Below are 13,915 nucleotides of genomic sequence, written 5' to 3' on the forward strand. Positions count from 1 at the left end.
TTTGAATATTAATTTTGTAATTTTCAGTGAGGAAATTGATGAGTGAATTACAGAACGGGGTGTAGAGGACCCTTCCTTAGGTCCGTGAACATTTTGAAGAGCTTAAGATGACACTTGTGAGTGTGACCACCTTTTTTGCCCTTTAGCTCCATTCTGTATTATATATAGGCACTCTTAATACATACATGTATTCACTAGAGAATCCGTCTTTCTACTCCAGGACGATAGGGAGAATCTGTGTGGTACTCATTGAATCTTCCTTTACGGTTATGAATATATTACGTTGCCGTTTTCGATTCTATTCTACATTAATTCTTCTCTTTATTTCCATATTTCTTAGGTTACTTCTCATTGAATTATAAGGCTCCTGGTGATTTCCTGAGTTGAATCGGAGAGTGGTGAAATATGGCAGATGAATACAAGGAGGCGTTGTTGGAGAAGCAGACGACGTACCACGAGGGATGTCCTGGATGCAAGGTCGAAAACATGAAGCAGCTCCGGACAGGATATCCTTATTTGGAGCTTTCCTTCGTTTGGATCGTCGTCCTCTCCACTTGTAAGTGCTTTCTTGTTTCTCAAACCGCTTTCATTCTGTTAAACTTTGTCTCTTCTATGAGTTTGGTGTCAGAGGGACAAGACTAGTTTTGTTTATTTAAACATGACCTTGTCGACTAGTTCGAAGTTCGAACAAGAGATTAAGGAAAATGATTGGCTAATTGTTTTTTTGCTATGTGATGATTCATTATGCAATTTCTCCTTGCTTTCTCTCATTTGAACTCATATGTGTTGCAGCTCTGCCCATCTCCTCATTGTATCCCTTCCTCTATTACATGGTGCGCAATTTGATTACAGAGCTTAACAGCCTTACCACGTCGCTTGCAAGACACTTATAATGTCTCCTTTAATTTGTTTTCATAGATTGAGGATTTTGGTGTTGCAAAGACAGAGAAAGATATTGGGTTCTATGCTGGATTTATAGGTGAGATAACATTTACTCAAGTCACTTGTAACTATGCATTACCATTTGTTCTAATTGGTCTCTTTCTTTTTGCTTTGTAGCGTGCTCATTCATGTTTGGCAGAGCATTAACGTCAATTTTCTGGGGGATTGTAGCTGATCGTTATGGAAGAAAACCTATCATACTCTTGGGAACTATCTCCATGTTAGTGTCCTTTAAGATTTTTTTTGACTTTGTAATCTATCTCACTTTTCATGTTTAATTAACTGTTTATGTTGTTTTTTTTGCAGTGCTGTTTTCAATGCTCTCTTTGGCTTGAGCTTAAACTTCTGGATGGCAATTGGCATGAGGTTTCTTCTAGGTAGTTTCAACTGTTTGCTTGGAACAATGAAGGTGACCTCTTTGCTGCCACTTTCACACTTGGTTTATACTTTTGTTCTTCACACCAAATTGTCATTTGCAATTTTCTAATATCGTTAATGTGAAATTCTTTAGGCATATGCGTCAGAGATATTTCGTGATGAATATCAAGCAACAGCAATGTCAGCTGTGAGCTTCTCTCCTCAGATATATTTTCTTTCATGTTTTGACTGTTGGTGTCATAACGCTGGTAACTTTATCTACTTCAGGTTAGTACTGCTTGGGGCATTGGCCTGATCATTGGCCCTGCTCTAGGAGGCTTTTTAGCACAGGTAAGTTTGATCATCACCCATTCCTTACCATCTAAATGCTTAAAGGCTATCTAGTCTCAATCTCGCCTTGCTTCATTTTAAGCTTTAAACCTCTCTGATTAATGCATTTTCAAATGTTCTCAGCCGGCAGACAAATATCCAAATGTGTTCTCTAAAGAATCCATTTTTGGGAGGTGTGTATTCTTACTCCTCTGTTTAACAGTGGAACCTCATGGTTTAAATATGTGAATCGCAATGCAGGTTCCCGTATGCGTTGCCTTGCTTTACCATATCAGCTTTTGCATTGGTTGTGACAGTACTATGTTGCTTCATTCCGGTATTCATTTTCTACTCTTCTTTATTTCTATATTTCTCATAGAGTTCTCTAACGAGAGCGAGTGTCTTTATGTCTCTCTCTGTCTCTCTCTTTCTGAGTAGGAAACACTGCACAATCATAAACAAGACAACACCTTAGATGATGACTCGTATGAAATAATTGAAGCTGCAGCTCGTGACTCTACTGCTTCTACCGGGAAGACAGAAAAACACGAAAAGGCTTCTCAAGGGCCTCTGTTGAAGAATTGGCCTCTAATGTCATCTATCATTGTCTATTGTGTGTTGTGTCTACATGATACTGCATACTCTGAGGTAAGTATTAGATCCATTATTATTTCATAGTCTTGTGCTTTTTGTCTGAACAAAATATATTCATCACTTGGGATTTGACTATTCAGATATTTGCTTTATGGGCTAATAGTCCAAGGAAATATGGAGGTCTGAACTACTCAACCAACGATGTCGGTACAGTTCTTGCAATCTCAGGTATGCATAACATCCTTGATATGTCTCGTGTTTTAGTGATAAGAACTTGTGAAAATGACGATTAGAGTCTGCTTTGATTTGTATTAATACGAGAGTAGTTAAGCAGTCATCGTTGAGTAGATTCAATTGATACTGTGTACTCATAAAAAGTCTCCTTTAGGTCTCGGCCTATTCTGCTTTCAGGTCTTTGTTTATCCTTTGGCGGAGAGACTGCTAGGACCTGTGCTGGTCACCCGTTTTGCTGGGGTTAGTTGACATTCTCGTTGATGCTTATCTGAATATTATACTAGTGCATTTGAGTGCAACACGAGGCATTCTTCTGACAATTTCTTTTGTTTCAGGCATTGATGATACCAATACAAATGAGTTATCCATTTATAGCTAACTTATCAGGTCTCAGTCAAAGCTTAATGTTGAACTGTGCGTCAATCCTCATCAATGTACTAAGTGTAAGTTCAAAAGCAAAACCTAATCCTTTCCCTCTTTCTCCTTTGTGTGTATATGGTTTACATATAAAAAAAGAACAGGCCATGATAAAATATTTTTTGCGTGCTTATGATCCTTTCAGGTGTCTGCCATAACTGGCTTGTTGATCCTACAAAACAAAGCTGTGGTAAAACAAATAAAACATTATTTTATCTTTCTCCGTGGAGCAACTCTTTCTTTACTTAAACTTTTACTATATTTTTGTGTAATAAAAAAACAGGAGCAGAGGCAAAGAGGGGCGGCTAATGGAATTGCTATGACTGCGATGTCTCTCTTTAAGACCGTTGGACCAGCTGGAGCTGGCATCTTGTAAGTGACTCTTCTGAATGAACATATACTACGTGGATTAAAGCAGTAATAATGTCTTGAATACACAAATCTCTATTGATGGCAGATTTTCGTTGAGCGAGAGGAGACTGAACGCCTCATTTCTACCAGGTTTCATGCACATAAGTTTTTTTAGCCATGGTTTATGATGCTCAAATAATACTTATGCTTAAACACAAATAAATTGAACACATGTGCAGGATCACATATGGTATTCTTCGTCCTGAATGTGATAGTCCTGGTCGGTGTAGCTCTCACGTTCAAGCCATTTCTTAAAACAGCTAGAAGTTGAAATTTATTGGAGTTTGTGGTGATAGTGAAATGTATGCGACTCGTCGATTCTTTTAAGTTTAGATTGAATAAAAAGTTATCGAATTTCACTAACCTTAGGATTTCAGTTTTTTTTTTTACTTTTGTTTTGCATTGTCTACTTTTGGACCAAAAGATTACAGAAACATCAATGACATGATAAGGCACATCAAATGTAAGTACAATAGTACTGTTCCTTATTAAATCCATTGCACGGTTGAGTCGTGGTGGTTGCGTTGGTCAAGAACTTTTAAACGCTACCAGTAGTTGGTGAAGGATCAGATCTACCGGATAGATTGGCATGAGAGACCAATTACTGGGAGATTCTATATGGATTTGATTTCACGTGTTGCATGAATGAAATTTTTCTCCAGCACATGATAAGTTACATAGTGAAAATTTGATAAATGTAAGAAAAGAAAGTTGGTTAGCTAACTTTATGGAAAACGCGTTGGAGTCAAAGTTATTGAAGAGAAGAAAACTTCTTGTATTGAAGGTTAATAAAATGAAAAAACGTGGAGAATAAAAAAGTAAAGTTGACTGTTACAATATAAGAGCATCTGCATCAGTGAACTCTATGGGGAGTTCACACAGTTTTCGAAAAAAAAAATATTAAAATAAACAAAAGCAATGAACCTGCCTCTTGGAAGTTCACTGCACTGAACCCGGATCATCACTGTAGCACGGATCCCACAACACGTGGTGGCCCGCGATTGGTCCGATTAATAAATTTTTTTTTAAACAAAAATCAAACAGAAAAAGAATAATAATAAAAAAATACTTTGTGAATCTTTTCCATGGGTTCACTAATGCTGATGCTTAAGATTATAATCACTGACAATGAAGGTTTGACACTTTGACCCCATAATAAAAGCCAGGCCATCAAAAAGGTAAATAATCTCTTTTTTAGTCAAATTTCAAAATATGGGAGCCGAACCTTTGCATTCCTTAGAAGCATAATCACATTGACCAAAAAAACTCACATTTTGTTTTCACCAAACATATCTCATATATCACCACCACATAACGATTGTTACCTTTTTTTTTCTTTTGGTCAAAATAACCATTGTTACCTAATTACAATTAGGTTCCCTTACAATTATTTGAAACAAATATTTCATGGATGCAGTGTGGTCTTATAATTTCTATGGATGTCATTATTTACAGGGGTTGAAAGGTGACGAGGAAATAAATTTACTGAAAACAATATAAATGCGAAAGAGATTAATAAGTTGACATTATTAATACCTACTCACATGTCCCTCGAGGACTCTCTATAATAAAATATTATTCCTTCATTTCTGTTTTGACAGAAGAATATTAGAGAACGTGACGATTTTGGCTCCTTTCCATAGGAAAAAAAAATACATTGCATCTTCCCAATTTTTCTGGATTCATATCGATCCCGAGGTGGGTTTTGATTTGAAAAAAATGGCCGAAGAGTATACAGAATGTTTGCTGGAGAATAATAAGTACCATGAGCATTGCCCTGGCTGCAAGGTTGATCAGATGAAGAAGTCTCGCAGAGGATTCCCTTTCTCCGAGCTTTTGTCCGTTTGGATCATCGTCCTCTGCACCGGTACATTCTTTCTCCATACCATAATGTTACGCAGAAGAACATGTTTTTCTTTTGTCTAACAAATAGTTTTTGTTTTGTTTTGGTTCATCGTTTCAGCTCTGCCCATCTCTTCTCTTTTCCCATTCCTTTACTTTATGGTGAGTAGTTTACTTACGTTGGATCTTTCTGTTACACGTGCTTAGTTGGGTTTGGTAATGATTAGTAAAGACTTGTAACCATAATATCTGGTGTGCTTTTTGTGTTGGTAGATTAGTGATTTTGACATAGCAAAGAAGGAAGAGGACATTGGGTTTTATGCTGGATTTGTTGGTTAGTCATCGTCATATTGATCTCTTCTTTTGTTATATATAACCAAGTGGTGGACCACCTTAGGCTATATTATCAGTGTACAAAGTAATGATGTCTATACCTTTTGAAGGTTGCTCTTTCATGCTTGGACGAACGTTAACATCTGTCATCTGGGGAATCATGGCTGATCGTTATGGTAGAAAACCAGTAATTCTCATAGGAACTGCGTCAGTGTTAGTAATCTTTTACATTTTTGATTCTTTAATATTTCTCTCATACATTTGTTTTCTTATCTTATCTAAACAATGCTTCAATTTTTTCTTGTCATAGGGTCATTTTCAATACTCTCTTTGGTCTAAGTGTAAATTTCTGGATGGCCATCATCACCAGATTCTGCCTCGGTAGTTTCAACGGCTTACTTGGTCCTATAAAGGTCGTTTTCATGTCCTCCTCTTTAACATTTTTAACTTCTCAAAGCTCATCAACATTTGATGAAATTTCAGGCATACGCAATAGAAATATTCCGTGATGAATATCAAGGTTTAGCACTCTCAGCTGTAAGCACAGCATGGGGCATTGGACTCATCATTGGCCCTGCTATGGGAGGTTTTCTTGCTCAGGTTTTTCTTCATTAACAAAATGCATTTCAATCTTTTTGTTTCACTCTTCTTGATTGCTTCTTGTTTCATCTCTGGACCGTGTAGCCTGCCAAGCAATATCCAAGTTTATTCTCAGAGGAATCAGTTTTTGGGAAGTAAGTAATTACTTTCATTACCTCCTCTTCACTTTCATTCAACTTAGTCTCATTGGTCTATAAATCATAATGTAGGTTTCCCTACTTCTTGCCCTGCTTAGTAATATCTTGTTTTGCACTTTTGGTGACCATTGTCTCACTGAGGATTCCGGTAAGCACTTTACTTCTTCATGCTCCATTGAGATTTCTAGTTAACGTGCGTTAGCTTAATCCTATAAATGGTTGTTTTTATTCTTCAGGAAACATTGCACAATCACAAGATAGCTGATGATGCATCATCACATGATGAGTCAATGAAATTTTTGTCCCATGACCCTGAGTCTCATAAAGTGACTGAGAGAAATGAAAAAAACTCTCTCCTGAAGAACTGGCCATTGATTTCATCTATTATTGTATACTGCATCTTATCACTCCATGATATGGCTTACACAGAGGTTTGACTCCACTTCCTCCGCATTCATATTTGTTTATTTCCCCCCCCCCCCCCCCCCCCCAAAAAAAAAACATAATATCTTCGTTCTTTGCTAGGTCTTTTCATTGTGGGCAAACAGCCCCAGGAAATATGGAGGCTTGGGATACACCTCTGCAGATGTTGGTTCCGTTCTTGCATTTTCTGGTGTGTTCATACTCCTCAATGCTTAGCCCTTTCAACAGAAATGAAATGTTCTGATCACCTAAACACTACTATTACTTTCCTTCTAGGGTTTGGTCTTCTTGTCTTTCAGCTTTCACTCTACTCTTATGCGGAGAGGCTTTTAGGACCAATCGTTGTTACTCGTATATCTGGGGTAACCACTATCCTCTCTTGTTCTTACTGACAAACCATGTGACATTGAGCAGGAACGTTCTAATCTTGTGCTTGTTTTGGATATCTCAACAGAGTCTGGGTTTAGTTCTCTTATCAAGTTACCCTCTAATAGCAAAGTTATCTGGTTTAGCCCTTACCCTGACGCTAAACTGTGCATCCGTAGCAAAGAATGTTTTAAGCGTATGTCTCTCATTATAACTTTGGAAGAATGTGTAATTATGGATTTAGTATCTCATCTCAACAGTTGTGCAGGTTTCTGCTATAACTGGCTTATTCATACTTCAAAACAATGCCGTAGTAAGTGTTTTCAGAACGTTGACTCAATTAAAAATTTAGGTAACACCGGAATTAAGACTAACCTGCCTCATTCTTTAATAAAAAAAAACAGGGACAAGACCAAAGAGGAGCAGCCAATGGGCTTGCCATGACAGGGATGTCTCTTTTTAAAGCAATAGGTCCAGCCGCAGCAGGAATCATGTAATGCTTCAAATTAACATAACTTCTCACCGACAAGAACTTGTTTGTTAAGCGATGTATAGGTTTCCCACTTATGTTCACTCATTTTTGGGTTTGGTGGCAGATATTCTTGGAGTGAGAAACGTCAGAATGCTACTTTTCTTCCTGGTAATGTGATCTCTTTATATTTTATCCCTATTGTGTTCATTAGCTTACATAAGTTCAGGGCTATAAAGAAGAAAATGGTGTATTTTGAATGTGCAGGCACACAAATGGTATTCTTTATTCTGAATACGGTCTTGGCACTGGGAGTTGTATTGACGTTCAAACCATTTCTAGCTGAAACAAAGCAGTAGATTTCGATGAAATTTTGATGGTATTCAAATTATACATCCGATTTGTATTTTTATTTTAGATTGTTTTATAGCCTGATGTCAAGTTAGATCAGAGAAGACTTGTTTGAACAATAATACGATAAAAACATTAACACTCTTAGCTTTCATTGTCATGGTTCTGCGCCTTCATGCATGGAGGGTGTGGATTGTGTCTAAGAGTTTTATCCATTATGCCAACTTAATTGTACAAAGATTATATAGTTGGAAGGCGATGCACTCACATGTGTGATTCCAAGCTCTAGTAGCTAGTGATTAATTAATAAACACACAAAGTTAATTGTAAAAGATTATGGATATTAAACACTCTCAACTAAGCTAATAAAAGATAAAGGACAAAGAGTGAGGTTAGACGACATTCTCTTGTTTTCTTCAAGTATCACACTACAGAGGATACATAATGTACCTCACTTCCATATTTCGCAAAGGGCTAATCAGAGAACCTTTTGGGTTTTTTTTTTTTTTTCAGATGAAATAGTTTCTAAACTAGACTGATCCTTTGTGCAGTTGCTCTGGTTGTGCTCGTTGTCACAGAATCACTTGATGGGCTCTCTCTGTCTCCTTCGTTCTTCCTTGTATCATGTGCTTCTCCCGGCAACCTTCAAGAAAACAACACATGTGAGAATTAATAAGTCCAATAGTGTTAATGCATATGTATACTAGAAGAGTACAAAAGGCTAACTATAGTGCAACCAATGGTAGCAAAAAGAGTTAAAAGAGCACATACCCTAGTTGCAAAGTTGTGTCTGAGTTGGTGTTCTGGAGGCTGCAGTTAATGTCGCCCAAGCAAGTGTTGCTTAAGAGTGAGTTCTTAGGATCTATAGCGAAGCATCTGATGTAGGATGGAGCATAGTGTTGGTTGATCGACGGGAGAAAACTCCTTAGTTCTTGAACCTATTTTCAAGAGAAGCTGATTAGAAGTAGTAAAAAGAAGACTTGGTGATAAGAGATGATACAACACAAATTATAAGAATGGTTTCGTCACCTGTCTACGTAAGGTCTCGTTTTCCAGCTCTGCTCTCTGTTCCTGCAGAGTTTCAATGCTCTAGATGATCAACTATTGCATCATACGCAGTTAAGATAGCTAGCTACAACATGAACCCTCTCAAAGGATACAATAGGCAGTAAAGAGGGGACATACATTTTTAAAACGGTTCATCAGAATCATGTGATCACATAATCTTGCATGCTTAGAAGCTAATCAGAAAAAATCAAGTGTTTCATATAACTCAAGAGTTACCTTAAGCCGTGACTCTTCAAGTTGTTTAGTCAACAATAGTTCCTGAAATCACATAAACTTTTATTCAGAAAAATGCAAATATGTTTTTAATGAGAAAAGAAATGGGGAAGAGTGATATTACTAGTTTTTTACCTTTCGCTCTCTCACAGATATCAATGAGAAATTTAGTTGCTTCTCAAGGTGTTGCAGCTCTTTCAAGCTCAGAAGGTTCAAGCGCTTACCCTGCATGTGTCTACAAACACACACAAAGACAAACCATATAAGACACACAAAAGTGGTGGATGGTGTGGGGAAAAAATAATATAAATTAGGATTGGGTTCCATACAAATGTTTCTCTTGAAGCATTGAGATCTCATCCTTTAAAAGGTCCACCTCTGTACACTCCTCCTGGTTCTAAACAAAGTTTTGATGCATCGAGACAAAACAGTCAAAAACACTTGAGTTGAGTCTAGGCAAAAACCACATGAGTTTCTAACCTCTGTTTTACAGTTAATCCCAGGAACATCTGAAGAGATCTGATAATTTCCGTATCTCAAAAGTGTTTTCTTCATGCTGAAAACCAAATGAGAAATTAGATCTAAGAAGCAAATGTGAGATTAATTAGGACTAATGAATCTAAACAAACATGCAAGAACCAGTTTAACCAAGAGCAAACACATCTTAACTCTCAGAAGCCATCAAACGTAGACATGCAAAAAGGAAAATGGAATCAAGAAAATGATTGATTAATTACCACCTAGTACTTGAGAACTCGAAGAGCTTGCCAGACTTGGAGAAGACAATGACGGCAACCTCAGCGTCACAAAGAACAGAGAGCTCATGAGCTTTCTTGAGCAAACCAGCACGCCTCTTGGAGAAGGTAACTTGCCTGCTATTCGCATTCTCGATCCTCTTTATCTCAATTTTTCCACGACCCATCTTCAAGCACAGAAGAGAAAAAAGAAGATGAAGAAAGAAAAGGAGTTTCAATCTCTCTTCTTCCCTATTGAAACTCCTTTTTGGGGTTACAATCTATAAAAGGAAGACACAAAGATTTGCTATATTTGGATGTAATATATATATAAAAAAGAGAGATTAGTACAAACTACAAAGAAACTTAACTGTGTTTGTGTTTGCATGAGCACTGTTTTGCGTGCTCCTCTCTCTCTCTCTTTTAGAGTATTTGCATGACACCTTTTTGCCACATTTAGAGGGTTTGCCAGTTCCTCTGGGACCCACGTTTCCTTTTGTTGCCATAACAGTTGAGATTCTTCTTCTTTTTTCCACTGTTTTAAAAAAAATTATTTATTGCTTTACCAATTGTCTTTTTTATATTTCTTTTTATTCTGCCGACAAAAACAATATTTCTTTATATTTGTTTTACGCTAATATTAAAAAAATTGTACTTGATGTTTGACCACAAAAAAAATTGTACTTGATGTTGATGGTATAAATCAGAGCAAGACTAAAAAAAAAAAATCAGAGCAAGACTTGGTAAAAAACAAATAACTATACAAATAACAAATCAGTTGATTGATTTTTGTACAGAGCTAGAAAAAGTGAACACATAATTTTATCAACGAAGGAAAATATGATTTTGAAATGACTCAGAAATTTAAACGAACAAAGAATCCAGATCATATACTCTCAAACACAATTCTAATTCGTGCAGATCATATGATATAAGTAGGAAGATCATCTATACACAATTGTTTTTTTTTTCTTCAACGTTTTCATTTTGACCATTTAGAAATTTAATTCCATCAGACAACATTGTAGCACCACTGATTACAACTATCTACATTAGACAAGGCCAACATGTTCTGCTTGCTACTTTCTATACAGACCTCCCTCGAAGAACCCTTACTAAACTGGCTCTGAAGGCTTCTCCAACTCCACCCCAGAACGAATACTTTGACCCGTACAACCAAAGCTTCACTGACTTCTTCCAACCTTCTCCTCTCGGAAACTCCATCTCCCTAGCAATGCTGGACTGCTCCCAATCTTCTTCACCGTCTTCCAATAGCGGCAGCGCTTCAAAACCACCAGACTCCAGGTGCTTGATCCACCCGCGCATCAGATAGTTCACCACCTACTCAAAAGAGGTTCATTATTCATATCCACAGTTTTTTTTTTGAGAAAAGTTTTTGACTTGTTCATTTTGTACCTCAGGGACTTCATCGTGCGGGCAGTGACCCGCTGGGCTGATCTCGTAGTAAGGAGCGTTGGGCAATTCCTTCTTTATCTTCTTTCCCCATATAGGTCCCACCCATGGATCTTCTCTTCCATACATTAGACATATCTGAACATTGTTCTCCTTACACCTAGCAAACACAATCAAATATAAGACTAAACACATAGAGGTTGAAAAACATATACAACAAGAGAAACCAAGCTGTCTTATACCTAGATAAAGCTTCGGAGAAAGATAGCTCTCCACCAGGAGCAAACATGATCGACGCAAACGAGGCTGCAGCAGCCGGGTGTTGCGTGATCTCCACAATACGTGAGAATACTTTATCCACATCGGTGGAATGGTCTTTGTACACCTGTTTGAGTATCTCAGCTATGCTTTCAGGATCACTTATCTTTTGCCACCTGCCGATTCATAGAAGATATTACTCAGACTGTGCTAGAAAAATATTTACTTTGCAGGTAGGTAAGAAGAAGAGTTACACTTACACCAACTCTGTGAGTTTTTTAACTCTAGCTGGCAAAGGGAATGTTCCAGACCATGGAAAGAGACGTGCTAGCCGCGGGGATCTTACTGGATTAGGGAAGAAACCCCAGAAAGGTGTTGCATTAAGCAACGTAACACCTTTCACAAGATGAGGATGGGTTGCTGCAAAGTAGAGAGCTACATAGCCTCCAAGCGAGTTCCCTGCTATGTACACTGGCTCACCGATAACCTGCACAACAAACACCACATACTCTTACCCACTCAGTAACTTATAGTTTCCAAGACAAAACAGTCTGAACCTATAACCAAAGTTGATAAAGACCCCAAAGTAAAAAAAATCGACAGATACTCCCTCTGTTTCATAATATAAGTATTCATAATATAAGTAGTTTTCATATTTCAATGCAACTTTTTCACTTATTGGATAAGTCCATCTATTCCCAGTCTCCAATAAAAATCAAAAAGATTGATCCATTTATAATCTTCGGACAGTTGAATTAATGGATCGTCCAGTTTAAAATTATAACAAAAAGCGTAAGTCGTTAGAAGAAGTTCTAAGATACAAATGCATATAGTATACCACTTATTAACTTTATTTCCCCTATGCGGGAGAAATAACATTAATGAACCGGCAGATATTGGAAAAACAACAATTATTGTTAACCAAGGAAAATCATTCGTGGTAAAGACAAGATACACCAGGTCCAAAGAACGCGTACTCAAAAAAATATATAAAAAAAAAAATATAATTGAACTTTTTTGAGTACGAGTACTTGTCAATAAAAATAAATAAAATGTATTCCAAATTTATTCAAATCAGGTTTTCGGTAACGTATTAATAAGCTAGACCCATGCTTCGAGTTGTTTCATGCCATAAATAAACTCGAACGCTCAAAAAATCCGTTGGACAGGCAGATTGGTTGAAATTTATTAATTAAATGCTACTTTTTTAAAAAGTAACAACTTTGTTAAGAATAGTGGTAGAGAGTATTGTTTACCTCTTCTACAATATATTGAACTTGTTCCCTCCAGAGATCAAGAGAGTATACAAGTTGATCAGCCCATGGTTGAGCTTCATCACCAAACCCCCAAAACGGTTCACTATCTTCCAAGGCACCTGCTTCTTCAGACATAGTAGTGGTAGTAGGATCTTGAGTGGGGAGAGACAAACCCTGACCAACAAAATCAACCGCCCAAACTCGATAATCCCTTCCCAAATCAGTAAGCTGCTTCTCGTAGTGAAACGAACCAACACCAAATCCAGGAAGAAACAACACCGCGGGAGCCTCCACGTTGTCACATCCAGATTTCTCGTAGTGTACGCTGAGGTTAGGCTTCCACTCGCAGTGAGAAGGAGTGATCCGAGCAGCAGAAGCTTCACCGTTTGATTGGTCAGGCAAACCAGGAATCAAAAGCTTTGATCTTGAGTCTCCTCGTCTGGCTAAACTACCCAAGTCCTCATTCTCACCGACCACGTAACCATCTGAAGTTCCGTTTCGAATCACAAATCTTGATTTCTTGATCCCACCACCAGGTAACAAGATGTTCGATCGATACGGGACCAATCTGTTACTACTCCAAGTCACAAGAGAACACTGAGGCAGGAGGTTCTGTGAGATTATCTCCATAACAAATAAAAAAATATCCTGTAACGAGACAAGTTTTATGGTTATGTTTGTATTTCAGATTTAAAATTCATCACATATAAAAAAAAAATTGGAGTATAGCAATTCAAGTTTCGAGCAATCTTCGGTCGAATTGAAATTAAACACCACCCGATTCATCAACGAAGAAATTAAAGAGAGGTGTAGCTTGTACCTTCTTTCAGATTGCGGATGCTAGAAGCTTCATATGATGATGGGGTGTTTTCGCACGCTTTGGTAGAAATTAAAACCGTCGATTTTATTACAAGGACGGTGAGGAAAGAAGGTTAAAGAGTTTGCTTGCTTGTTGCCTTGGTTAACGTTCGGTGCAAACCGACAACAACGTTTTTTGTCGAGCTCTTATTATTTTCCAAGGATTCCAAAATTCGTGCTGGCCCTGGGCCTGGGGGTCTCTTTCTTCCACAATATGACATTTTTGCTAACTTGACAATACGAGGTCGCAACAAAAACGTTTTGAGTTATTTGTTAGGTGGATATGTTACAAACAATCTTACAACTATT

The 13,915-nt window shown here is 37.5% G+C and overlaps 4 protein-coding genes across 7 annotated transcripts; 2 read left to right on the forward strand and 2 right to left on the reverse strand.

Moving 5' to 3' along the window:
- Positions 1-6: 6 nt before the first annotated feature.
- On the forward strand, positions 7-3,648 carry LOC106440922 (protein ZINC INDUCED FACILITATOR 1). Of its 2 annotated transcripts, XM_013882697.3 has the most exons (18): positions 8-242; positions 341-556; positions 793-833; positions 919-979; positions 1,060-1,162; positions 1,249-1,351; positions 1,454-1,507; positions 1,588-1,650; positions 1,774-1,823; positions 1,891-1,966; positions 2,068-2,277; positions 2,364-2,451; positions 2,612-2,697; positions 2,793-2,900; positions 3,020-3,064; positions 3,158-3,246; positions 3,332-3,375; positions 3,465-3,648. In XM_013882697.3, the coding sequence occupies exons 2-18, from the start codon at positions 406-408 to the stop codon at positions 3,554-3,556; spliced, it is 1,464 nt and encodes a 487-aa protein (XP_013738151.1). In that variant the 5' UTR covers positions 8-242; positions 341-405; the 3' UTR covers positions 3,557-3,648. The 2 variants fall into 2 exon arrangements, with proteins under 2 accessions (XP_048625980.1, XP_013738151.1); XM_048770023.1 differs by having other exon boundaries at positions 7-242; positions 3,020-3,246.
- A 387-nt stretch (positions 3,649-4,035) lies between these two features.
- LOC106444657 (protein ZINC INDUCED FACILITATOR-LIKE 1) lies at positions 4,036-7,960 on the forward strand. Its single transcript, XM_048770033.1, has 16 exons — positions 4,036-5,152; positions 5,249-5,289; positions 5,401-5,461; positions 5,571-5,673; positions 5,771-5,873; positions 5,944-6,060; positions 6,145-6,194; positions 6,270-6,345; positions 6,434-6,628; positions 6,723-6,810; positions 6,897-6,982; positions 7,075-7,182; positions 7,255-7,299; positions 7,391-7,479; positions 7,583-7,626; positions 7,723-7,960. The coding sequence occupies exons 1-16, from the start codon at positions 5,005-5,007 to the stop codon at positions 7,812-7,814; spliced, it is 1,446 nt and encodes a 481-aa protein (XP_048625990.1). The 5' UTR covers positions 4,036-5,004; the 3' UTR covers positions 7,815-7,960.
- A 166-nt stretch (positions 7,961-8,126) lies between these two features.
- LOC125593423 (agamous-like MADS-box protein AGL15) lies at positions 8,127-10,342 on the reverse strand. 3 transcript variants are annotated; one of them, XM_048770044.1, is made up of 9 exons: positions 10,193-10,342; positions 9,828-10,009; positions 9,568-9,643; positions 9,417-9,484; positions 9,223-9,322; positions 9,091-9,132; positions 8,836-8,877; positions 8,578-8,744; positions 8,127-8,449 (listed from the first exon to the last, which is right to left on the reverse strand). In XM_048770044.1, exons 1-9 carry the CDS (start codon positions 10,325-10,327, stop codon positions 8,332-8,334), a joined length of 930 nt encoding a protein of 309 aa, XP_048626001.1. In that variant the 5' UTR covers positions 10,328-10,342; the 3' UTR covers positions 8,127-8,331. The 3 variants fall into 3 exon arrangements, with proteins under 3 accessions (XP_048626001.1, XP_048625999.1, XP_048626005.1); XM_048770042.1 differs by having other exon boundaries at positions 9,825-10,009; XM_048770048.1 differs by lacking the exon at positions 10,193-10,342 and having other exon boundaries at positions 9,825-10,190.
- A 370-nt stretch (positions 10,343-10,712) lies between these two features.
- LOC125593418 (pheophytinase, chloroplastic-like) lies at positions 10,713-13,761 on the reverse strand. Its single transcript, XM_048770029.1, has 6 exons — positions 13,569-13,761; positions 12,749-13,396; positions 11,753-11,979; positions 11,477-11,668; positions 11,238-11,394; positions 10,713-11,162 (listed from the first exon to the last, which is right to left on the reverse strand). Exons 2-6 carry the CDS (start codon positions 13,376-13,378, stop codon positions 10,908-10,910), a joined length of 1,461 nt encoding a protein of 486 aa, XP_048625986.1. The 5' UTR covers positions 13,379-13,396; positions 13,569-13,761; the 3' UTR covers positions 10,713-10,907.
- Positions 13,762-13,915: the final 154 nt, after the last annotated feature.

This window comes from Brassica napus, chromosome A3, assembly GCF_020379485.1.
Source record: "Brassica napus cultivar Da-Ae chromosome A3, Da-Ae, whole genome shotgun sequence".
Taxonomy (NCBI): Eukaryota; Viridiplantae; Streptophyta; class Magnoliopsida; order Brassicales; family Brassicaceae; genus Brassica; species Brassica napus.

Excerpts from the sequence above, each read along its gene's own strand:
- LOC106440922 (XM_048770023.1), top strand. The coding sequence starts at position 406 with ATGGCAGATGAATACAAGGAGGCGTTGTTGGAGAAGCAGACGACGTAC. Across the intron at positions 834-918 it reads ATCCCTTCCTCTATTACATG|ATTGAGGATTTTGGTGTTGC; the intron begins GTGCGCAATTTG and ends TTGTTTTCATAG. Across the intron at positions 1,163-1,248 it reads CTCTTGGGAACTATCTCCAT|TGCTGTTTTCAATGCTCTCT; the intron begins GTTAGTGTCCTT and ends TTTTTTTTGCAG.
- LOC106444657 (XM_048770033.1), top strand. The coding sequence starts at position 5,005 with ATGGCCGAAGAGTATACAGAATGTTTGCTGGAGAATAATAAGTACCAT. Across the intron at positions 5,874-5,943 it reads GCTTACTTGGTCCTATAAAG|GCATACGCAATAGAAATATT; the intron begins GTCGTTTTCATG and ends ATGAAATTTCAG. Across the intron at positions 7,183-7,254 it reads TAGCAAAGAATGTTTTAAGC|GTTTCTGCTATAACTGGCTT; the intron begins GTATGTCTCTCA and ends ACAGTTGTGCAG.
- LOC125593423 (XM_048770042.1), bottom strand. The coding sequence starts at position 10,327 with ATGGCAACAAAAGGAAACGTGGGTCCCAGAGGAACTGGCAAACCCTCT. Across the intron at positions 8,878-9,090 it reads TTGAAGAGTCACGGCTTAAG|GAACAGAGAGCAGAGCTGGA; the intron begins GTAACTCTTGAG and ends GAAACTCTGCAG. Across the intron at positions 8,745-8,835 it reads ACGAGACCTTACGTAGACAG|GTTCAAGAACTAAGGAGTTT; the intron begins GTGACGAAACCA and ends TCTTGAAAATAG.
- LOC125593418 (XM_048770029.1), bottom strand. The coding sequence starts at position 13,378 with ATGGAGATAATCTCACAGAACCTCCTGCCTCAGTGTTCTCTTGTGACT. Across the intron at positions 11,669-11,752 it reads AAAAAACTCACAGAGTTGGT|GTGGCAAAAGATAAGTGATC; the intron begins GTAAGTGTAACT and ends ATGAATCGGCAG. Across the intron at positions 11,163-11,237 it reads CGCACGATGAAGTCCCTGAG|GTGGTGAACTATCTGATGCG; the intron begins GTACAAAATGAA and ends TCTTTTGAGTAG.